This window comes from Sphaerodactylus townsendi, linkage group LG11 (assembly GCF_021028975.2).
Source record: "Sphaerodactylus townsendi isolate TG3544 linkage group LG11, MPM_Stown_v2.3, whole genome shotgun sequence".
NCBI lineage: Eukaryota > Metazoa > Chordata > Lepidosauria > Squamata > Sphaerodactylidae > Sphaerodactylus > Sphaerodactylus townsendi.
In genome coordinates, this window is record NC_059435.1 from 13523184 (window position 1) to 13547812 (window position 24629).

The 24629-nt window shown below is 44.8% G+C and overlaps 1 protein-coding gene across 6 annotated transcripts in view; it reads right to left on the reverse strand.

The window, feature by feature from the left end:
• TNS3 (tensin 3) overlaps nucleotides 1-24629 on the reverse strand; it is a 339136-nt gene that overhangs the window by 150115 nt on the left and 164392 nt on the right. For 5 of the 6 annotated variants that reach the window (XM_048511801.1, XM_048511805.1, XM_048511800.1 and 2 more), the window contains 5 exons: nucleotides 14301-14342; nucleotides 10657-10709; nucleotides 8405-8576; nucleotides 5608-5658; nucleotides 3606-3728 (listed from right to left, as the gene is read on the reverse strand). In XM_048511801.1, coding sequence (XP_048367758.1) covers nucleotides 3606-3728; nucleotides 5608-5658; nucleotides 8405-8576; nucleotides 10657-10709; nucleotides 14301-14342 — 441 coding nt within the window. The remainder of the gene's footprint in view (nucleotides 1-3605; nucleotides 3729-5607; nucleotides 5659-8404; nucleotides 8577-10656; nucleotides 10710-14300; nucleotides 14343-24629) is intronic. The other variant, XM_048511803.1, reaches the window with a different exon arrangement.

Genomic DNA, 24629 nt, shown 5'->3' on the forward strand with positions numbered 1-24629 from the left:
TGTTTGGATTTATATCCTGCTTTTCTCAACCGTAAGGAGTCTCAAAGTGGCTTACAAACCCCTTCCCTTCCTCTTCTCACAGCCAGGCACCTTGTGAGGTAGGTGGGGCTGAGAGAGTTCTCAGAGAGAACTGTGATCACCTCAAGATCCCGTGCACCACAATGAGCAAGAACTCATCATTTTGATTGCTGTTTAAATGCACAGTTAAAAGACCTCAATTAGCATGGCACGGCTATGAAGTGCGTTGAGTGCTGCCAATTTGCTTCTGATCTACGGATTCCAGAATTGATTCTCATTCTTTTGTTTGACCAATAAAGTTTGATTGAGAATTTTTATGATGGTCACAATGTTGGAATATTATGATTTATGATGACCCTACAAACGATGACCTCTAAAACATCCTATCATTAACAGCTTTGTTCAGCAGTGTCGTATCTGCCTAGGGACAAGGGGTACCCCTTGTCCCTGGGCGCCACTGTTCTAGTCACGTGGGGTGGGGCCGCAAAATCGGCCTCCCACGTGACCAGGAAGTCCTGCTGTCTCATCGTTTTCGTGTGCCTCGACCCCATCCGAGGCACGCAAAAATGACGAGGCAGCAGAACTTCCTGCTGCCTCCAGGCGCCCTCAACCCCACCCTGGACTTCCCCTCCCTTCCCCCCGCCGGCTGGGTTCCCAGCTGGCAGCCTGCAGTCTGGGCTCCCAGCCGGCAGGAGGAGCCTGTTGGGGGGGAGGTGGGCACCCTAGCCCTTGCCCATGTCCATGGTGACATGGGCGGGTTCTAGGACAGTGGGGGTGGAGCCTGGGGCATCAGGGGTGGAGCTAGGGTGATGGGGGCAGAGGCGGGCGGCAGAGCCAATTTGTCTCCGGGCGCCATTTACCCCTGGTATGCTTCTGTTGTTCAGGTCTTGCAAACTGAGGTTCTCTAATTCAGTCAATCTATTTCATGTTGGATCTTCTTCTTATCCTGCTGCTTTCAGCTTTTCCTAGCTTTATTGTCTTTTCCTGTGAGTCTTGTCAAGGATACAGGAAGGCACATTTCGAACTGAACTACACAAATTGACCCACCAGAGTCTCACAAAGTTTAGAAGCAGCCAAGATACTTAAGGTTCTGAGAATCCCTAGCCATACTAAAAAAAATTAAAATATGCGGACAGAAGAAAACAAAAGAAGGCACTGAAGAAAAGAGTGAAAGAAACCTATATGATGACGCTCTGAAGCTGAGAGCATATGTTGCGTTTTGATCCAATAAGAAATACATATTTTTAAAAGTTGTAAAACTTATGGAATGCCAAAAAAATCACAAACATCTAAATTTGAGTTCCCCTTTGAGATGGAGGTCCAGGCCACATGGCCCACTTCCTGCTCCCCTCATTGGCCCTGGGGTGAGAAATATGTAGTGTTCGCACTGTGCCACGTCCATGTATCTCCACTTGAAACAAACATGGGTGTGTGGAGATGGGTTCAAAAGGAAACTTTTACCCTGAACTAGGCTGATCTTATCAGCTCTCAGAAACTAAGGTTGACCCTTGTTAGCGCTTGGATTAGAGACCACCAAGGAAGTCCAGGCCAAACAATTTTTATTACCGTCATAGATCAGCATAAGGTACATAAAATACAACCAATTAAAAGATAAGTCAATGTACTAAGGCCCCTTCTGCGCACAGACTAAGGCCCCTTCCGCACACGCAAAATAATGCGTTTTCAAACCACTTCCACAACTGTTTGCAAGTGGTTTTTGCCATTCCGCACAGCTTCAAAGAGCACTGAAAGCAGTTTGAAAGTGCATTGTTCTGCATGTGCGGAATGAGCCTAATACTGTAAAACTAAATAGGTAGACTAAGAATGCAACTGAATAATAGCATTTTATAGGTAATGGTAAATTCACATTCACTCCTATAAATGTTGAATAAATTTATTATGGTAAAAATAGAAGGAAAAATTGTTGTAGATCAACTACTAAAATATAAAGTTGATGAAAATGTTATTGTATATTATTACAAATGAATAACTGTTAGTAAGGCTCTCTTATAGTGTAAATTCTTTGGTAGCAAATGCTTTTTCCTTATTTTTTTCCTTATGTTGTTACTTTCCCCACCCCCTAAATTTTGTTCATGTTTCTTTCGCATGTTACAAATGTGGAAATAATAAAAAAGGATTATAAGAAAAGATAAGCTATATTAAAACAATAAATGTATATATTAAAGAATCTGGTGGGGAAAAAAAAAATAGAAACACAAGAAAGGTATAGGAACCTAGTGGAAACGGGATAAGAATGTAAATATTAACAGGAAAGAAAAAGCTAGAAGCTTTAGGCAAAGGCAGGCACTGGCAAACAACCTCTGTTCGTATCTTGCTTTGAAAATCATATAGGGGGTCACTACCCTGTTTCCCTGAATATAAGACATCCCCGGAAAATAAGACGTAGTAGAGGTTTTGCTGTAGTGCGAAATATAAGGCATCCCCCGAAAGTAAGACGTAGCTAAGTTTTTGTTTGGAAGCATGCCCCATGAAAAGGAAAACAGAAAAATAAGACATCCCCTGAAAATAAGACATAGCACATCTTTGGGAGCAAAAATTAATATAAGACACTGTCTTATTTTCAGGGAAACACGGTATAAGACAGCAGAAACTTGAAGGCCTGTGACACTGCTTTGTTAGGAGATGTCTGCCTGTACACCTGACATGGGTAAAGATGTCCCTTCCATACCACCTATCATCTCAGACCACCCCCACAACTGGCACAGGACGGTTTCTCATTGGGAGCTACCAATGACATTGAAGGACGACCCCCTAACACAGTAATGGCGAACCTTTTCGAGACCGAATGCCCAAACTGCAACTCAAAACCCACTTCTTTATCGCAAAGTGCCAACACGGCAATTTAACCTGAATACTGAGGTTTTCGTTTATTAAAAAACGGTTGGCTCCGAGGCGCACGTTACTCAGAGTAAGCTCGGTGAAGCAACCATGCAACACTTCGAATGGGTGAATCACGACCCTAGGAGGGTTTACTCTGAAGCAAGCCCCATTGCCCCATTACTCCCAGGTAAAGGATTGTGCCCAGGCTAGCCTAGATGTGTGTGTGGGTGTGTGTGTGATTTTCCGCCCCACCCCCACATGATGAACCAGGGGGCATACATTGAAAATGCTGGGGGGAAGAATTAGCACTAATAAAAGGAAACACTTCTTCACGCAACGTGTGATTGGTGTTTGGAATATGCTGCCACAGGAGGTGGTGATGGCCACTAACCTGGAGAGCTTTAAAAGGGGCTTGGACAGATTTATGGAGGAGAAGTCGATCTATGGCTACCAATCTTGATCCTCCTTGATCTGAGATTGCAAATGCCTTAACAGACCAGGTGATCAGGAGCAGCAGCAGCAGAAGGCCATTGCTTTCACATCCTGCACGTGAGCTCCCAAAGGCACCTGATGGGCCACTGCGAGTAGCAGAGAGCTGGACTAGATGGACTTTGGTCTGATCCAGCTGGCTTGTTCTTATGTTCTTATGTTCTTTGCACATGTGCCTACAGAAAGGGCTCTGAGTGCCACCTCTGGCACCCGTGCCATAGGTTCGCCACCACTGCCCTAACACAGGACTCGCCTACCCGGCAATGGATCACGACCACATGCTGCGAGTTGCTGTTCAGCCAGGATTCCATGGCCTTGCAGATTGTGCACACTTTATTCAGCGGAGGCGCGTGCAGGTCAGGCCAGCCCACATCCATGATCTGGAAGAAAGCAGAATAAGGTGACGAGCATGTTTATGAAAGGCAGGGAGTGAGGGTGCAAAAGACTTCACACATACTGGGGCTTGCTTTTATTCATTCATTCATTCATTCATTCATTCATTCATTCATTCATTTGTAGACCGCCCCATCCCCAAGGGGCTCTGGGCGGTGCCTCCTCCTCTGAATGCCAGCTTCCAGGTCCACTGACAGCTACCCAACCCCACCCAGTGCCAAACTGGGGGCTCTGTTGAGGGCTCTACAAGTGGTTCCTTGGGGTGCACCCAAGTCTCTCTGGGTCCTGGCCACAAACAGTGGTTGTACTCTCAATAGAAAACGCTTCCCTGCCTGCTCCTAATACTTGGGCTGCCAAGAACAATGTAAAGGTCTAATTCTAAACTCCTGCTGGGGTACCAAAAAGAAGTCAAAATAAAGCACATCAACAAGGACATAAAAAGGTGCACAGACTTTAAAATGTAATGTCCATGTTTTGCACCACTAACGTTATTAAGTACAAAAGAATGTGTCTCTTGGATAAGGTCTATGACCCACATTCCCTGTAAGCCGCGTGGCTGGGCAGCCACCATATTGGTACTGTGCAGATCGGGTGGCCGCCAGGAGGGGGAGCTCTTGCAGGCAGCTCACTTCTGTGCAGAAGAAAGGAACTGCTGCGCAGTTTCCTACCGTGGGTAGAGGGGCTATTGTCTACAACCATGGATTCATGCACACATTCCATACAACATCCCCAAACACAGAAACATCAAATCACACAAGTTAGAGGAAAAACCAAGAAATTCTACCAACAATTTTCACTGTCTGTTTATAAAGCTAAACACAAAGAATGGAAATTTGCAAGATTCTATGGATCTTGAATACAAGCAGGAAGACTTCATGGATTCTAGATTTGAGTTCAGTAGCACCATAGAGACCCATAAGATTTTGGTGTATAAGCTTTAGAGAGTCAACACTCCCTTCGTCTGGGTTCTTATATCCCAGTCACAAAGCGAGAAAGATGAAGCAAAGAAGGAATAGTATTTGGGCTGTGGAAGGCAAGGAGGAACGGAAAAACCGAAGAAGGTAAAATGCATACTGCTCTGCTCCACTTTCTCTGCAAAGGCGGGGGAAAGAACTGTGCTTTGCCTGCTCTTGGAAACTGTGGGGCTTCTCTGATCTGCAGTGAAGTGGTGTTTGGTGTGATTGGTGTTTGGAATATGCTGCCACAGGAGGTGGTGATGGCCACTAACCTGGATAGCTTTAAAAAGGGCTTGCACAGATTTATGGAGGAGAAGCCGATCTATGGCTACCAATCTTGATCCTCCTTGATCTGAGATTGCAAATGCCTTAGCAGACCAGGTACTCAGAAGCAGCAGCAGCAGCAGAAGGCCATTGCTTTCACCTCCTACACATGAGCTCCCAAAGGCACCTGGTGAGCCACTGCGAGTAGCAGAGTGCTGGACTAGATGGACTCTGGTCTGATCCAGCAGGCTAGTTCTTATGTTCCTATGTTCTTATGAAGCGAGTTCTGAAGAGGGCCAAATGTACACAATGGAGAATTTGACTCAAAGGTAATATACGCTTAACCCAAAGAGACCAAATGTGCACCAAAGGCCTACGAGAGATTCTATCCTTCCTCTGAGCAGAGATCACCAGAGACATCTCGCTCACCAGTCAGCTCCATCTAATGCTTCTGGACCAAGCATGTTCTCCACATTGCCCAGTCTGACCCCCTCTAGCCCATTCCTCTCTAGACTCCAGGGATTACTGTCGTAAGCAACACAAGTGCCCCAGTGCAATAGGAGATGGATTTAGATCTTTCTTTTTGTTGTTTAATTTTCAAAGTTTACAAAACATTGACTTTAAACGCAATGAAATGGCACAATACCTTTGGGTTCAGTTTGGCCAGGTCAAACCTTTTCTCTGAGAGATTTAACACCTGTACCAGACAAAGAGAGAGAGAACACGACCTTTTAAGCACTGCATTTAGCACGCTTCACAACCAAGTTACAGAAAGGTCTGTCGCCCTTCTGCCCAGCTTAGGACCCTAAAGTGACAATTAAACAATTATAAAGACTTTACACCAACAACTTTAAAAGCAGTGTAGCGCTGTAAAACCAACAATTAAAAACGAACAAGACAGAGTCAGAAAGTGGATGCCAGACAAAGCAGTGGTAGAAGACAAGGATCGAACAGACAGGCAAATCTGCTAGGGAGGTGTTCCATGGTGTGGGTTCCGAAACCAAGAAGATCCTTTCTCAAGTTGCCACCTGTATAGCCTCAGATGATGGGGACACTCAAAAGCCTTCAAGATAACCCTAACGGTTGGATAGATTCATAAGAGAGCAGGCAGTCTGTAAGGCAAGCAGGTCACAGAGGTCATAGGACAGGTGTGTCAAACATGCGGTCTGGGAGCTGGAGTCCTTATTGGGCCCACAAGCCAGCTGAGGCAACCCCCCTCGCTCCAAATCTGGAACTGGGGGGCAGGTTGCCTTGGCGTGAAGGCCTGATAAGTCGTCTCAAGGAAGCCACCCCACTCCGCTGTAAGGTTGCCTGTCCAGGCATCCCCTCCTAGCGCCAGGGACTTTTCTACCCTGCAATACATAAAATTTGCCCCGGGGTAAGAATCCACTCCAGAATACACCTTGGCTCATTCCGAACTTGCAGAATAATGCACTTTCAAACTGCTTTCAGTGCTCTTTGAAGTTGTGCGGAATAGCAAAATCCACTTGCGAACGGTTGTGAAAGTGGTTTGAAAATGCATTATTTTGTGTGTGTGGAAGGGGTCTGTGTGTATTTTTAGATCTGACAGAAGGAGAGGCCAAAGGCTCTTGGTAAAAAGACTATAAACAAAGCATGATAAGCTCTGTGTCTGTGCTTTTACAAAATTATTCTTCCTATGATTTTAGTAAAGCTCAAAAAGAGTATTTTATGCTGTCCGCTTTCTCTCCCTAAAAGAAGTTTGGCCTATGGAAGAGGCAGATATAAGACTGTACCATAAATCTTTGTATTTGGAAATAATGGATTTTACTTATCAGAACCTGGGTCCTTTTGTCCTTGCTTTTTGCATCTACTTTAATCTATAACTCATTTTTAAAGGTTCAAAAGTCTAGAGGTTTCATAAAATGCAGTGAGAACACTGGGTTTCTTGCCCTCTTCCTTTTATTCAGTTAACATGCAGAACGGACAGTATTTCAATCATTTATATAAAGTCAAATATTTTTTTTCTTTAGGCCCATTTATTTTTCTTCTTTCCAAAGCTACCACACCAGCACGAATTACACAGGCTGATTCCGCATGGGCCAAAAACAGCGATGTGAAAATGGTGTGAAAATGGTGTAAACCCTTTTACACTGTTTTCACACTGTTTTCACACCACTGTTTTTGGCCCATGCGGAATCAGCCACAAAGACTTTACTGGCTGGGTTTAGGAAAGAACAGGGGTAAGGAAGGGATATGCAGAAGAAGATGGGGGAAATGGTTGGGGGAAGGAAACTAGGGCTTTGGTGGGGATCAGGAGTGGGCTTAGGTACTCCCCTCATTTGGGCACAATGACAATGAAATGTGTTTGCAAGGATCGTTGCCAATTAAATATATATGTATGGAGTATCCTAGATAATGCAGAGCTAACCCCCTCATCTTATGAAGTTAGATTCATGGAAGAGACGACCACCAATAGCTACTAACCATGGTGACTACAGGAAATCTCCGCATTCAGAAGTAGTAAACTGCTGAATACCAGTACTAAGAGGCAACATCTACGGAAGATCTTGGCCTTTATGCCCTCTTTGGCATATGCTCCAAAATAATGGTTGCTGTACGAAGCAAGCAGCTGGACTGGGTGGACCACTGATCCAGTAAGTTGCCTCTTAAATTCTCTTAGAGACTCAAATGTTGTTCAGAAATATAGTTCGTAGTGCTAGGGATGGTAAAAAGGGTGACGGAAATTTGACTACCATAAAGGATCTCCTTGGAATCATGGGATGCACATGGACAACAGCCACACGGGGATTATAATAACAAAGAGAATCAGATGAGACCGAATGGGAAAGTTGGTGGGATCTAACCCCCATCACAAGGGCCTTTTTAGAGATCACAAAGCAGCAGAAGCAGGTTGGCATTTTGTTTGCTACACAGGAAGGAACAACTGATCATAGGTTCTTCCTAATAAGAAACGTCTGCTGACCGAAACATGATGTTGAATTCATACCGCACAGATGGGGACACCCATTCAAAACATCTCGGGCACATACTTGAAAATGCAATTTTTGTCAAGAGGTCCTGTTAATTAGATCACAGTCACTGGAATGAAGAAATAAATGGACTGGCACACAGGTCATCCTGAATTACATCTGCTCTTACAGCAGCAGTGGCGCAGTGGCTAAGAGCAATGGCTAAGAGCAGGTGCACTCTGATCTGGAGGAACCGGGTTTGATTCCCAGCTCTGCCGCCTGAGCTGTGGAGGCTTATCTGGGGAATTCAGATTAGCCTGTACACTCCCACACATGCCAGCTGGGTGACCTTGGGCTAGTCACAGCTTTTCGGAGCTCTCTCAGCCCAACCCACCTCACAGGGTGTTTGTTGTGAGGGGGGAAGGGCAAGGAGATTGTAAGCCCCTTTGAGTCTCCTGCAGGAGAGAAAGGGGGGATATAAATCCAAACTCTTCTTCTTCTTCTTCTTCTTACCAGGTAGTTGTCCCCGTGCTTGGATTTAAGCATCCGTGTTACATCCTGGAGGTTGTGTAAGTAGGTTTCCTCAGAGCAGCTAGCTGGGAAGGAGAGAGCAATGATCCGCTCTGTGATGTAAGTCAGGTCCAGTTCATAACCCTCCTCCATCATGTGATCGAAGTCGGCACTCCTGCGGTAGACAGAACAGACCAGTAAAAAAATAATGAGCAGAAATTGCTGCCTCGATCTAACGACAAAGTAATGAGCCGTTGCTTACAGTTCCAAACACTTCCCATTCAAATCTCCGTTCCTAAAATTACAACAACCATATTCAGTTCATTAAGCAAACCTGTCAGCTTTCCAGGGAAGAGTTAGAGAAAATAGACTCTAACCTGGAGAACCGAGTTTGATTCCCCGCTCCAACCCCCATGAAGCCTGCTGGCTGACCTTGGGCTAGTCACAGTTCTCTCAGAACTCTCTCAGCCCCACCAACCTTACAAGTTGTCTGCTATGGGGAAGGGAAAGGAAGAAGTTTGGAATCCACCTTGAGACTTCTTACAGGACAGAAAGGGGGAAGGAAGTGTAATCCCAAACTCTTCTCCCTTCTTTTTCTCTTGTTCATTTCAATCCTGATTCTATCTCTCTCCTATCACTGGATTAAATTTAAGCACTGGGGGGGGGGGGTCAACCAGCAAGCTTCATCTGTAGATGTAAGGAACTGAATTTGTTTCAGCAGATTAGAGTCTACTGATCATCTACCAAAAACTACAGAGACTGGCAAACAAATCCTGCTCGCCAATGAACGTGGAAATCAGAGGTGGGATCCAGAAGGTTCTCACAGGTTCCCGAGAGTAGGTTACTCATTATTTGTGTGTGCCGAGAGGGGGTTACTAATTGATGATTTTGCCACGTGATTTTTGCCTTAGTTACGCCCCTCCTCTCAGCAGTAGCGCGCAGAACTTGAAGCAGTCTAGCAGGAGGTGCACCGGCGTGCGTGGCAGCCTGTGCTTGTGTGCATTCGTTTCCTGCCTAAGGACCGGCGCAGCGGCTGCATCCTTGCCACAGCCCCGCCCAGGAATGCCCTGACCCCGGAATGCCTGGCCACACCCCCGTCGTGCCCTGCCCAGCCCCATTGGCGCTATGCCACAGTTTGAATCCCACCACCATGGGAACCTGTTACTAAAATTTTTGGATCCCACCACTGGTTCAAACTATCTGCTAAGTGGTGGATTTTACTATTCAAATACAACCCGCTATCTCCCACCAAAGATGGCATACATACTAAATTAAGATAACAGGGAAAGGCTCTCTTGATGTCCCAATCTATCAAAGAAGCTCTTCTAGCGAATACAAAAGACAGGGGCTTTTCAGCGGTAGCCCCCCTGTTACGAACCAATCTCTTCAAGGTGCGCCTGGCCCTAGCCCCCTCCCTTCCAATCTTCAGGAAACAGTTGAAGATGATTTCATTTAGGACCTCATTTGGTTAAATTTCCTAGCGACCCTGAACTGTGACTTTAATTATTTTTTTTAATGTATTGTATCTACGTTGTAAGCACTTAAAATCTATGTTGTAAACACATCAAAAAATTAAAAAAAAAAACCCAAAATTTAAAGTCACAGTTCAGGACTGCAAGAAAATTTAACCAAAGGTGGTCCTCAATTAAACCATCCTCCGCTGCTTCCTGAAGATCAGAAGGGAGGGGGCTAATAAATGTTAGTTAATAAATATTTTAAAATAATAAATAAAAATAAATATTAATGAAATAGCAAGAACTAAACTGAAACCAGCATTGCGTTAAGGTAGCTTGCACTGGGTTTCCCCGCCATCCCAAGAAGTAAGATCAGGCAAGGACAGGATTAGTTGCTATAGCATCTCCTGGAAATTAAAGGTCAGCATTATAGCTGGAAAATGCTTGTGACTTTCAAAGATAATCATGAGTGTTCTGCTGAAGTGACCTTCCAAGGCAAGGGTGGGCAATTATTTTTTCCGCATAAGAAACAGAAAATATTGTGGAGGACCGGACCAAAAGGCAGGGGGGCGAGGCGTTTTTGAAAGCCCCGCAGAAGCCGGCAGCCAAGGCAACCGGCTTCTGCGGGGCTTTCAAAGGCGCCTCGCTCCCCAGCAAGGCAGGGGGGCCAGTCAGGGTCATCTGGCGGGCCGGATGTGGCCCGCGGGCCGTATAATGCCCAGGTCTGTTCCAAGGTATGACAGCGCCCCTCTTGGAAAGCCTGGGCAGTAAAAATGGGGTAGCTTTTGAACCCATACTTACTCTGAGAGTTTGTCACAACAGAAAGACGAGCTTTTCAAAAAACTGCTGGAAGTCTGAAAACCATAGTAAAAAAAAAGAGAGACATTTAAAAAGAAAATCAACATGGCATTTATGCATGTTTTAAGGCAATTTCAATATACCCCAGACGGCATTTGGAAATAAACAGAGGATTAATCATACAAAGCGCAACGAAAGCACACCTTTATTTATAAAGGTTACTGCGTTGACATGTTGCCTTTGACATTAACTAATGAATGATGAGTCCCTGCTGATTGGGGGGGGGGGGTAGGGAGGTTACTCTGGGAATCTAATACAAACTCTAAGAAATGACTGACTGTGGAGAGATGGCTCACAATGAGGGCCTCTTCGAACGACAACTCAGAGGCATTTATGAATGACTACTGCACATGATCATCGCACTGTGAAACACACAGCAAACTTCTTGTGCTTGTACGCACAAACCACGACTGCACTCTTGGAAGCAAACAGCTGTGCCTGCTTTGGACAGCTGCACAGGATTGGCGAAGTCACCAGTCCCCAATCTTGATAAGTATCACAGAGAGAAGTGTGCTGTGCACTGTGTCCCAGTGGCCTGGTAGGGACAAGATCTACCAGACCACAGCCACATAGCCAACCAGTTCAGTCTGTCCATGAAAGCCTTCGACAAAGCAGTGCATTTGTTTAACAAGCTCACAGTTTTTTTCTTTCTTTTCTTTCTTCCTCTCTTTTTTGGAATGGGCATGGGATGGGAGTTCTCCGTATGTTTTTGAAGTCCACAGATAAATATTTTGCCTTCTGCAGCTATTTCAACGGTGGGAAGAAATGCTGTCTAAACAATGAGATCACCCAACTTCCAGGGAACTAAACAGGCAATGCCCTCTTTCTTTCCTCTTCCATCGACCCTCTTGACCCAAATTGCACATATTTAGCCACACAGAAACAAATATTTCCTCCCCAGTTTCTCCAGCTGGATGAACAGTTACAAAAGAAAAAGAAAATGAATTTGTTGGATAATCTTGGTAACATAATTACAGGCTATTTTGTATTGTTAGTGGGAAGCTGCTGCCTTCTTTGTGCCACGTCTGAAAAAAACTTCTGAAGTTTTCTTGTTTGTTCTAGTTCCTTATTGACACGTCAGGGTCAAGTTCATTACCCCACCCGCTTGGTACATACGGTACCTCAGGCATAACAAGGGAACTTAGAAAATAAGGGAGTGATGCTTCAGCTCTCTCATTTACAACTTTGTGTACAGTGTCAACTCGGGTGGGGGGAAGTTATGGGGCGGGCTGCATCACAGCAAGCTTACTCTGGAAGCAACTGGGGATCCAAGAGGAAAGATGACAAAACTTACAAAACTTTTGTTGAGCTTCTGTGCTAAGTAAAAATTAATCCTGTCTGTTTGAGAATCTCCATTTTTATCGCATGCGTATTTTAAAAAGCAACGTTCCTATTTTTTGAAGCAATGCAATCTGCACAGCTAAATCTCAGCAACATGGATGGATGGATGGATGGATGGATGGATGGATGGATGGATGGATGGATGGATGGATGGATGGATGGATGGATGGATGGATGGATGGATGGATGGATGGATGGATGGATGGATGGATGGAGGGAGGGAGGGAGGGAGGGAGGGAGGGAGGGAGGGAGAAACGGGATTTCCAGTAAGGGTCCCCATTACTCTACCCCTCCACCCCCCTTGCAGGCAGGCAGGCAGGCAGGCAGGCATCTTAGAGACACTTAAAATTTCAGACCAACTTGCCAGTTCTACGCACTGGGTGACTTTAAAGCAACCACATATTCTACACTTATGCCCGTTGCTGCAAAACGGCCATAAGGATAAATATCCCAAAAGGCAAAGATGTTATTTTAAAAAAAACCACTTTAACAAATTCTCAAAATCTCACTGCTGAGTTGAGCAGCAGAACAGGGGTGAAAATTCAGCACCATAAATATACCGGAAGCTTTTTTGCAGCTTTTCTGTTGGCAGGCCAAAAGAGAAGCAAAACCTTCCAAATAAGCAAATACGTACAATTTGGCTTAGATTGAGATAAATTGGGAGGGGGAGAACAATGCTTGGGGTTTCTGGCAGGGGCTCCAGTCATTATGAGCAACCAGCGGATCTGCCGGTGTTGCCGAATTTCGTCTTTTTAGCATCTCAGCTTTCAGCATTATATTCACTTATCAACCACTTAAAAGTGTGTATCTTGTTTATTACCAATAAGAAAACTAGCTCCAAGTCACCTAAACCTCCAGTCCAGGTTTTTGCTTCCGCACATGCAGAATAATGCACTTTCAAACTGCTTTCAGTGCTCTTTGAAGCTGTGCGGAATGGCAAAATCCACTTGCAAACAGTTGTGAAAGTGGTTTGAAAACGCATTATTTTGCATGTGCGGAAGGGGCCACAAAGTACCAAGGAGTTATTTCAAGGGATTAACTAGGGAAGTTATCAAAATAACGTCAGCATCTTGCAACTTTATGTAGCCTTCATAGAATTCCCGCCGCCATATTTTGGCAATATGTGAAAAATTGTGCTTTTGTGGCATCCTGTCACTGACGTTTCCCCAAAGGAAAATAAAAATGTGTGCACGGGGTCGTTTCAGCCTCTTCTCTTATCAACTGCTCTCTTTTTTTTCTGAACAGAGAGGTTAAAACAAATGAAGAAATTATTTAAATATTCATTTAAAAATGAGATAATTTATGTACAGCTGAAAAAGTGGATAATTTCTTCATTCTTCTCTGAATGCAACCTTCTTTCTGTCATATTCCTTTCTCGTATTGAACCCGGTATTGCTTCGAACCCTGCTGCCTACAGCATCTTCCACCTGTCACCATTTTCCCCACATCTCTTCATTCTTCAGTTCCATGACTAGTCCTCCCTCTTCCTTCCTCTATTCATTGTACTTTCTTGTTTATATTTTCTCTCTCCCCCTCTGCATTAACTTTCTTCTCTTCTCTTCATGCCTCTCTTTCTTTTCCTCTCTTCCTAACATTCTCTCCTTCCACCTTCTGATTTTTATTTTATTTTCCAAGCCAAGAGCTTTTCTCTGATTTCAAGACTCCATCAGGATTCACTCTCCATGAAGTCATCTGTGGAATGCCTTGCCACCAAACTACGTAATTGCCCACTCAAAAATCTTAAGCACATGCCCTATTTCAGTGATGGCAAACCTTTTAGAGACTGAGTGCCAGGGGCAGAGGGAGGGGGAACTGAGCCTGGGGCATGCCACACCCCCGTCCGGCCCTGGAATGCCATACCATGCCCCCGCAGGGGCATGTGCTCAATGCATCGTGTACCCCCCATGCCTTTGGTGCTACATCACTGCCTGTGCCCAAACTGGGGCGACAGTGCGCATGCCCACAGAGAGGGCTCTGAGTGCCCCCTCTGGCACGCGTGCCATAGGTTCACCACCACTGCCCTATTTGATTACTTGAGCCTCCCGAGTCTCTGTCCCTCGATAACCTTCCTCTTGATGTCTTTTCCTTCCCTTTTAAATCATGTCATCAAGCCTCCTTTATGTTTTATATTTTTGTACAGGGGTCTGAAAACCCTAGCGGAAAAGGTTTCTGTGGAAGCGAGAGGAATTGGCCCACATAACTTTAACCAAAGAAATCCAGAAAAGGGGGTCTTTTTTTAAACTTACCGTTCCGGTGACATGGTTCACTAAAGAGTCCGAGCGATCGAGCTGCACAGAAGAAAAGAGAGAAAGGAAAAATCAGCTTTATCCATCAGACCCTGCTGGAAGGATGGTGCTGTATTCAACATATACAATCAAACCAGTATGAATCAGTTACAAACCAGCTCAGATAGAGGGGACCAGCACTCAGGGGTTTCCATCCTGTTTTGAACCTGCTCTTTGTCTACTGAGCCAACTGGGGCAAAGATGTAGGTGATCTCCTCTATGTAAGGGATGTTAGGCTGAGAGAGGATAAATTGACCCAAGGCCACCAAATCAGCTTTGTGGTTGGTAAGGATTTGAACCTGTGTCTACATGGAGATATGACATAAGACTGGAAGCATTCTCCCCCCACCTTTATATTTTTTCTCAATTTTTCCAAAGGAGAAGGTTGAAATATTGGTGAGCATCACGTGTGTGTGTGTGTGTGTGTGTGTGTGTGTGTGTGTGTGTGTGTGTGTGTGTGTGTGTGTGTGTGTGTGTGTGTGTTTGTGTTTTCTCTTTTGCAAAGAATTGAACACCCCTCTTGAAATATGTAGTATGAAGGATTTTGGGAAAGGCAAACGACAGCATGAGAGAATGACAATTCCTGGGAATTCTGCAGGAGATAAAACACTCAAATCTAAAATGTGCCTAGAGCTGTGGTGGTCAACCTATGGCGCTCCAGATGTTCATGGACTGCAATTCCCATCAGTCCCTGCCAGTATAGCCAATTGGCCATGCTGGCAGGGGCTGATGGGAATTGCAGTCCATGAACATCTGGACCACCATAGGTTGGCCACCCCTGGCCTAGAGGGTGCCGCTGTCTTCACAAGAGGAGTATTTATAGGGAGCTTGTTGTCAGGGGCAACCGAAAATGGCACCCAAGGCAAGCACTGAAACTGAGCCGCCCAGACATCTGACACCCATCTTTTGGATACACCATAATATCAACTCAAAAATACAAGTCAAGCTCCTAATTTTTTTTATAACTAGTGCTTCTGATTTATGATAATTAAGAACAGGTCGTACATTTAGAACAGACGTGCCATGACAGGAAAAGAAGTGGAAGGATATGTTGAGGAAGAAGAGGGTACTCTTAGGATTAATAGATAAACCATAGTAATGAGGGACTGAATAACTCCTATACAGGAAGTGCCCCAAACCAAGTAGAGCTTTAAGTGAACTGGTAAGCCCCTTTGCACCTTCATTGGCCATGCTGGCAGGGGCTGATGGGATTTGTAGTCCATGAACATCTGGAGAGCCGCAGGTTGCAGACCCCTGCCTTAAGTCAAAGCCTCACTGATCCCAGAGCTGTAACACATGGCTGCAAATGGGTGAGGATATATAACTGCTGCAAATGGGTGAGGATATATAACTGGAGGATCTCAGAACTCCCTCGGCCGTACCTACCTTACAAGGTGTCTGTTGGGAAGGGGGGAGAAGGGAAGGTGACTGGAAGCTGCTTTGAGACTAAAAATCAACTTTTCTTTTAAAAGAAAAAGAAATAGATGTGGGGGGGGGGGCGTTTAGTATATTCAAAAATGAATGACGACTCTTGTTCACCGTTGAAAAGGGCTAGCACAGTCCAGGATATTCTGGCTTATATACATTCTAATTGAAGTTAGTTTTAAAATTTAAAATGTTGAAATCGTAAATCTTATTATAGCATCCCTGGAAACACCATAATGCCTTATGCCATTATGGGAGAAAGATGAAATATACATATTTTAAAAACCCGTCTCTTTGAAACCCCTTTCTAGCTAACAAAAATATATAAATACTGTTAAGTAATATTTATACCTCTTGACTTTAGGCAGAGGAAAACAATATATTTAATATAGAACAAACAGGTTTTAGGAAAAACCACAGCACAATCAAATCATTGCATGAGCTTATCAGTTATAATACAAAAATACACAGCCTGTAAAAACGGCAAACTCTTTGTTGCATTCGTGGACCTATCCTCAGCATTTGATTCTATCGACAGGTCGATCCTTTGGCAAAAACTAGGTAGGACAAATATCGATAGAAAGCTTTTAACTATTCTGAGAGAGTTACACACAGATATCACAGCAAGAGTGAGAGTAGGAAATAAGGGCCAACTGACAAATTCAATTCAGTTGAAGAAGGGTGTAAAACAAGGTTGCTTGTTAGCCCCATTCTTATTTAATTTCTTTATAAATGACTGTGTACAATACATGGAAGACCCTACTTTTTCCCCTCTAGTTCTGGAAGGGAGACAGATACCATCACTCTTATATGCCGACGACATGGCTGTCATGTCGATCACTAAAGTAGGAATGAAACGAATGCTCTCTAGATTAGCAATGTATTGTAACATCAATAACACCTCTTGACTTCTCACGACATGGAAAATGAACACATTTCCAATTCATTGATATGAGAGAGAAAATTCTTGCAGCTTAATTAAGCTACAGATCCTAAGAAGATCTTGGTCTCTGGAAATGGGGGGTGGGTCTGCTGTGGGGGGTGTGTGAAGCAATTGCCAGCTGCTTTGAAACTCCTTAAAAGTAGAGAAAAGGTCTAAAAATCAACTGTTCTTTTTCCTATAAGCAGAATCAAGCTCCGTACAATGGTGGGATGGTGGGGGGAGGGGGCAGGATCAAGAGTGAAGTGTCTTAAGGAAGGTGCTCAGGTAAGATGCTAAAATGTTCCCAGATCAGTTAGTCACACCGGCTATTAAGCATATGACTGCACACTATTAAGGCTTTTTGCTAGAAAAAACGCACACGATATAGATTCAGTTGGGGAGATTCCAAAAGGGAGAAAGAGGACATTAATAAAGAGGCAGAAAGGAAGAAAACAATCCTTTTCTCAGCCTATCAGAGATTCTACTTTCTCTGCTACACTTCCGCCGAGGTCAGGAGCTGCTCCAAAAACAAGTATTTTGCAAAACTTGGTTTGCCATAGTAAAAAAGCAAAAGAGGCTAATGGTGCAATGCGGAACAGTTACTCCTGTCTAAGGTCAATTCCCCACTGAGGATTAGATGCGTGCTCGTCACACAAAATATCTAGGTTTCCAGCAGAACTCTCCACTGCACCAGCGCCGAACATGCTTTTACCCCGTTTCTGGAGCTTCCACACACACACACACACCCAGCACGTGTTATTTTAGAACCTGCAAGAAAGTAGACCTTTTCAAAAAACACGTGGGTAATCTGGAGCAGTGGGGAAGTGGGGGGGGGGGGGAATCCGGATTTGTTTTTCCTGCCACTGGTAGTGACGTGGAGCCTCCCATCCAATGAGAACACAGTGGGCTGCGCGCGATGCTTGCGCAGCCTTTTTAAAAATGTTGCGGATACGTGGATACGAAGCAACATGGGGCCGGTTTTGACTGATTGACTGAGTAGAAGGCAATACAAAGCAGTGCTACATGTTGTATCCGTGTGGATCCGACTATAGGGAGGTGCACGGAAACAGGGCTTCACTTTAATCGCCCGTTTCTTTATTTCCGCATAGGGTTGTTCTGCGCATGCTCGCAGAGACGGGTTTGAAAATTTAAAAAAAATTCCCGCCCCCAACAAAATGCAACAGCCAACCAGGATAGGCCCTGAGCGGATCACATGTTCAGCCTGCCTCAGTGGGGAATCCTTCGTCGCTGCTGCATTTCTGTGAACAAGGATTGTTTGTGGGGCAGAAGCTGCAGTGGGGACGCTGAAACAGTGCTGAAAAGGTTCCGGTTTTTCCCAAACCGATTTGTATCTACATTCATTTTTTCAGTGGGGAATCGACCTAAGCCCACTGAAGTAACTCTGTTCTGGATTGCGCTGTAAAAATCATGTTTTGCCTTTTAGTCCTGGAAACATTGAGAAGGCTGACAAGAAAGCATCTGCTGCTTTCACGCCCCCCACAGGCAGGAGCTGGCCAGGAGCCAGCCAGGAACCCAGCAGGGATGGTAGGGAAATGGGCGGGAGCCAGCAGGGCTGGGAGTGGGAAGGGGAAGGACACGCCCCTATGGGAACCACCTGCCACCACTTTGCAAGCCCTACCAGGCTTGCGCTGTCTGCAGAGGCTGCTGCCTCGGAGTGCAACATGGTGCAACTCGAGAGCAGGAATCACTGGGAGGCCTGGCGGGCTGGAAACAGCCCCCCAGGGAGGCCCTTCTGTGGCCTTATGGGAGCTGCTGTCTTGGGAAGCTTCCCAGGGGCATACCGCCCACTGGGCTGATGACACCATCCCTCACCTTCGCTAACTTGTGCACGAGTGTGCGCGCTGAGGGATGACCAGCCTGCTGGCCGCATGAGAGGGGGCTTGGAGGCAGTGGGGCAGGGTAGAGCATGCAGAGGGCGCCCCCATCCAAGTAGCACCCAGGGCAAATGCCCTGGCCTACCCCACCCAAGATACACCCATTTGTTGCTTGTCAGTTGCTGACTGCATTTCCACAGCAACCTTTTAAACTAAAATATATGCGTTCAGATAATGTAAATGTGGCAGGTTGCAATTCTCTCTAGTATTAGGTATAGTTACAATTTTGCTGGCAAAAATTAAAGGACGTCTACTTTCAAATTTCATAAAATGTGCCAAAAAAAGTACTATTTTATATGCCAATCAATATATACAGGACCCAAAATAGCAACTATTAACATTCCAATGTTATCTGAGGTAAACATCTCAACCCAATATTATCTGAAATGATTGGTTCTGAAGAAGGCAGGCTACACTCTTTATTGGCTGATGTTTCTCCTAAGGTTACCTCTAAGGGTGCTACTTTTATTATCGTAGCAACCACTTTAAGGAGGAAGCTAGTTGAAGACTAACATTTTAAAGCTAAACTGTAATGGTAACCCGTGATGTTTGAATTTTACTGTTTTATACTGATATGACGACGGAGATATCTGGCCAGTGTACTTAGGGAATTGCATGGTTTACGGCCTTTCATGTGATTGTGATGGCCTATGGCTTACAATAAATTACACTACTACAACATTCCAAAATCCCAGTAGTTAAAAACATTAATGGTTTAGCAATTATCACTAACCAGAAGTAAGTGATCAATTTCAAAGACAGCCATACACTTACTATTTTAAAAAAAAAACTCCCCACTGTAAACAAGCAAATGCACAGAGTGAATAAACTAGGGAAAAGCTTGGAGAGGGCAAGGAAGTTTTTACTGGGCCCTAAAAGATCGACTGACTGAACGTCAGACTAATCAGAGAGGGAGGAGTTCCTCAGCTCGGGTGCCACAACAAGCAGGCCCTGTTGCCATTCTTACAACACTGTCACTCAGTACTCTCAGACAAGAAATTTGGAACCTCTCAAAAATTTCATGCAGAAACACGCCAGCCAAGAAGTAGGGTTGCCAACCTCCAGGCAGGTAGTGCACATTTGGCGCCTGTCTGAACAGTTAATATGTATTCATCAAAGTAATTTATCTTCATATAATGAAACTTGCCACAGTAAGTAACACATTTTTACAGCCCTCTCAGAGGAGACATACATCTAAACATTTGAAAACGTACATTAGAGGAAAATAGGCAGAAATTACAGGTAAGAAAGTAAAATTCATTTCTGTTAAAAAAAAACCGTGTAAAATCGATTTAGTAGTGAATATGCTGTAGCGGACCCCTGAGCAGTTTACATCATAAAATACACATCATGAAACAGGTGGTGCTGCAGGGATAAATAATAATACTCATAATAAAATATGATATGCTCTAAAATCTGCATACATGGTGCAGAATTAAATCATGATATAACTTCTGAATGTCCCAACTCTATCCCAAAACCCACAAAACAGGAAGGAAGAACAACAATGAAGGAAAGGGAAGGGGGAGGGAGAGGATCCCCAATGCAGTTTACATCCTCCTCCTTTCCACTATTTTACCCTCACAGCAACCCTGTGAGCTAGGTTAGGCTAAGGTGACCAGACGTCCCGCTTTTGGTGGGACAGTCCTGCCTTACACCAATCTGTCCCGCGTCCCGCGGGATTTTGTACCTGTCCCGATTTTGCCTTCTGGGGCACTCCCGGTGTGGGAAACAGGGTAACGACCCAGAAGGCAGTGCGGCAGCCTCCCGCGCTGCCGCACTGCCTTCTGGGGCGCTCCCTGGATTCCCGCCCTGTCACAGGGCGGGAATCCGGGGAGCGCTCCAAAAGGCAGTGCGCTTCTGCGGCCGCACGCGCACACCCACCCCCCGTCCCGGTTTTAAAAGGTGACAATCTGGTCACCTTAGGTTAGGCTGAAAGAGAACTACAGGCCCAAGGTCACCCAGGGAGCTTCCATGGCGGAGTAGGGGTTCGAACTGGGGTTTCCCAGACACTCTAACCAACACACCACACCGGTGACAGATAATACACAGAAAAGACCTAAACATCAGGATCTTTGCCAGACTTGGTCTACTGTGGTGGCGAACCTTTGGCACTCCAGATGTTATGGACTACAACTTCCATCAGCCCCTGCCAGCATGGCCAATTGGCTATGCTGGCAGGGGCAATGAACACCCAATAATCCATAACATCTGAGTGCCAAATTCACTCCCTACTGAAGATTGCAAGGTGCAAAGCTACATGGGATTTTTAAAATGTAATCTTCAGGAAGGTTGGGGGGGGCAGATTCAGATGGGGAGGGCGATTTTAAACATTCTCCCATGTAATTTTTCCCAAGAGAAATGGCTCCAGAATGTTGCTATCAATAATCACAGTGAATGTGTTCTTCATAATGACGATGTGTTTGCAGTTTCTTTACATAAACTGAGTTATTCAGTCCAAGAAAATGCAACGAACTGTCACAGCTCATTTGATTTACGGTATAAGATTCCACCCAGCTAAAGACTAAACACTGACTGACTGAATTGTGGCTTTTGAATTTAAGACTGCAGCGATCTTTGATGCATTTACTTCATTTGTCACTGAGACTCAAGGCAGATATTAGCCACATGTGGCTATCAACCGTGTTTTAGCAGCACACAGTCAGACTATGTTTTTTCTTCATCTTTGTCTGCCATCCTCCCTCTAAAGGCATTCTAGACCCAGAGATCGAGAATATCACAGGGACAGCACAATCCAGAAGGGGGGCTGAATTCCCCTCTGGATATAGTGCAGGCTTCCACTGGCAAAAATGTCCTCTTCGGGGCACTTAGGCAGGTGGAGGGGCAAATCCACCGGCACCCGGCCACTGCGGTGCCCATGACACCCAGCTACAACATCTGGACTCACACTGGTGGTTGCATGCCACCCCTAGCTACGCCGGCATTTCAGGAGGACCAACCTTAGTTGGCCTTCAGACCCCTCTCAGCCCTCATCAACCAGCACAGCTGTGGGCAGAGATACACCACAGTTTTTGTGACCTATCGCTATTCTCTCCATGTGGGGGAGTTGAAGTTTTTTTAAAAACTCCGCCCACTCTACAGGAAAAGTGTATGGAGCAGCGCTCAAACCTTAAAAAGCAGACTTCTAGAACAGGAATACCATATCTTGTTGGCCAAGCAAATAAATCATGCTCACCCCTTTCTGTCGGAATAGTACCAGAACAGGGGCACATAGCCAAATATCCTGAACTATTAACTGAACCCCAACAGAGATGGATTATTACAAGGGCCAGATGCAATACTTTCCCATCAGCCATCACAAAGGGTCGCTACCTATCTATCCCTCTCCAGGATCGGGTCTGTCCACACTGTAAAAACCAAGTGGAGACTCTTGCTCACATTATACTTGACTGTCCGAGATATGTGGGTATTAGGAATTTCTCTCCTGGGCGGGTCTTAGACAAATCTGAAAGAGACTCTGACAACTCAGTTGTGGAGCTTTTGTTAAATAACACAGAGGCCGTGCTCTTGGAAAAAGTAGCAACATTTCTTTTACAAGTGACAGAATTTTCTAAGTAACGTCCAATGCTAGATACAGTTTATCTGTCTGTGATTTGAATGTACTTTTGATTTGTACCTCAGAAATGTCTGTAATGCTCTGGAGCCTATTTTAATATGCCTAATAAAGGTTGTTGTGTTGTTGTTGAGCTGTGCTCAAGTGGCGCCGTCCCAGTCCACTTCAGCTCTGGATTGAGCTGTTAATCTTCAAAAACCAATTCTGTCAAGTAAGATTAGTCTGAAAGAGCAAAAAATCCACGGTAACCAACACACTTTTACGTCCGAGCAAAGATTTGAACCCAGACCTTCCTGGTCCAAATCTAGTACTGTATCATTTCTACCACATTAACCTAAAACAAAGTACTGCCTGGGGACAATCAGTGAGTAACATACTCCATTCTCAAGAACATAATGCCTCATATCACAGGAAAAACTGTTGTTTCGTAAAGAGCACATCTGTGCAAAAGAACTGTGTAAAAACAGCTCTTCCCCCAAAATCTCTGAATGAACAGCAGCCTTCAAAACACGACCAAAACAGCATTGTAGGATGAGGTTGGATTCTGTGACAGCTGCAATGCAAAACTGTAATTTTTGGTACAAAGGATTGACTGTACAAACTTAAGCATAAGCATAAGCATAAGCATTTATTGTCATTGTGCACGCACAACGAAAATTTACAGCAGCATTCCTCGATGCACACAATTCCAGACTCATACCCCATCCTCACTTTCCCCTTCCTGCACCCATCACTACACAGCCCCAAACACATCAACACGAAGCCCCTCCTTTAAATTAAATCCAGTATTTTTGCATGCTTTTGAATCCAAAATATTCTCAGATAGAAACAAAGCAAATTCTATGTAATTAGCAGGTTATCTGAAGTGCCGTAGCTACAGAGATGCCCCTTTGAAACACACATAGTTGGCTACTGTTAGCAGCAGCCATGGAAAGGAGTCATACCTAGAAGCACCCATTTTACCTGATTTCTTTTTTTAAAAAGCTACATTAAACACCAAAAGGAATATTTAGTGTTGAAACTTACTTGACCAGTTGGGGAAAAAAAGCAGTATTGAACAAGGGTCGTTCCACACAAGCTGATTAGAAATGTCGGTTAAGCAAACCAATTTATCACAACTTTAAAGAGAAAACAGCAAAATCTGCTATCTTTTCCACGACCAGCTTGGCAGTCCGAAAAATGACATTGAGAACTTCAAACGCTGCAGCCAGGGCTTGGATCTTGATAGATGTGAACAAGCACAACTTGGCAACTGTAGGCACATGAGTTTCAAATGTGCACGTCTACACACACGCATATATAAATACACAATGTTTGCCCAAGGTTAGCCCAAGAAAACGTGGAACTACTTCAAGAGATTTGCATGGCCAGGTAATGCTGCTTTTAAGCCCGAGGAGGATTGCAGGTTTGACTCCCAAGACTGCCAAATGTCAAAAGCTTCAAAGCGGAAGGTGGGGGCCATTTTCGTTTCATTTAGTCAGAAGGTCACTAGAAGGGCATTAATTCTTCTAACAGAGCCAGGTGAAAACTGCAAAACTGGCTCATGGTTCTATCAACTGAGGAAGGCGTACGTGTCCCACCAAATATGAAAAAGGAGTCCAAGCATTTCCCAGCCAACTACTTCTAAGATTTTTATAGCAACTGATCCATAAGAACTTATCATTCCCTTAAAAAGCTACACAACCGCTATGGTCATCTTCTCACAGGTCAGCAGGTAGCAAGCCATCAAAGGTACTTTACTGTAGTGGCACCAGAACTCTGGACCTCTCTCACCAGGTAGATGTGACTGTCTCTTTCTGTTGCCATCTTCCACCAGTAGGTGAAACCCTTTTTGGTTTTGTATGGTGTGCCCTCATCGTATGGTGTACCCTCAGGGGGCATTCATTGAAAATGCTGGGGGGAAGAATAAGTACTAATAAAAGGAAACACTTCTTCACACAACGTGTGATTGGTGTTTGGAATATGCTGCCACAGGAGGTGGTGATGGCCACTCACCTGGATAGCTTTAAAAAGGGCTTGGACAGATTTATGGAGGAGAAGTCGATCTATGGCTACCAATCTTGATCCTCCTTGATCTCAGATTGCAAATGCCTTAGCAGACCAGGTGCTCAGGAGCAGCAGCAGCAGCAGGCCATTGCTTTCACATCCTGCAGGTGAGCTCCCAAAGGCATCTGGTGGGCCACTGCGAGTAGCAGAGTGCTGGACTAGATGGACTCTGGTCTGATCCAGCAGGCTAGTTATGTTCTTATGTTTCCTTCTTCCTGCCTAGTATTTTCTGCTGTTTTTTTCCTTCTGGTTTTGTACATGTACCATAGGTTTAGTTTTAATCGTTTTAACGACGTGCATTTGTTTGGTCTTACTAGGCCCCTTCCGCACACACAAAATAATGCGTTTTCAAGCCACTTTCACAATTGTTTGCAAGTGGATTTTGCCATTCCGCACAGCTTCAAAGAGCACTGAAAGCAGTTTCAAAG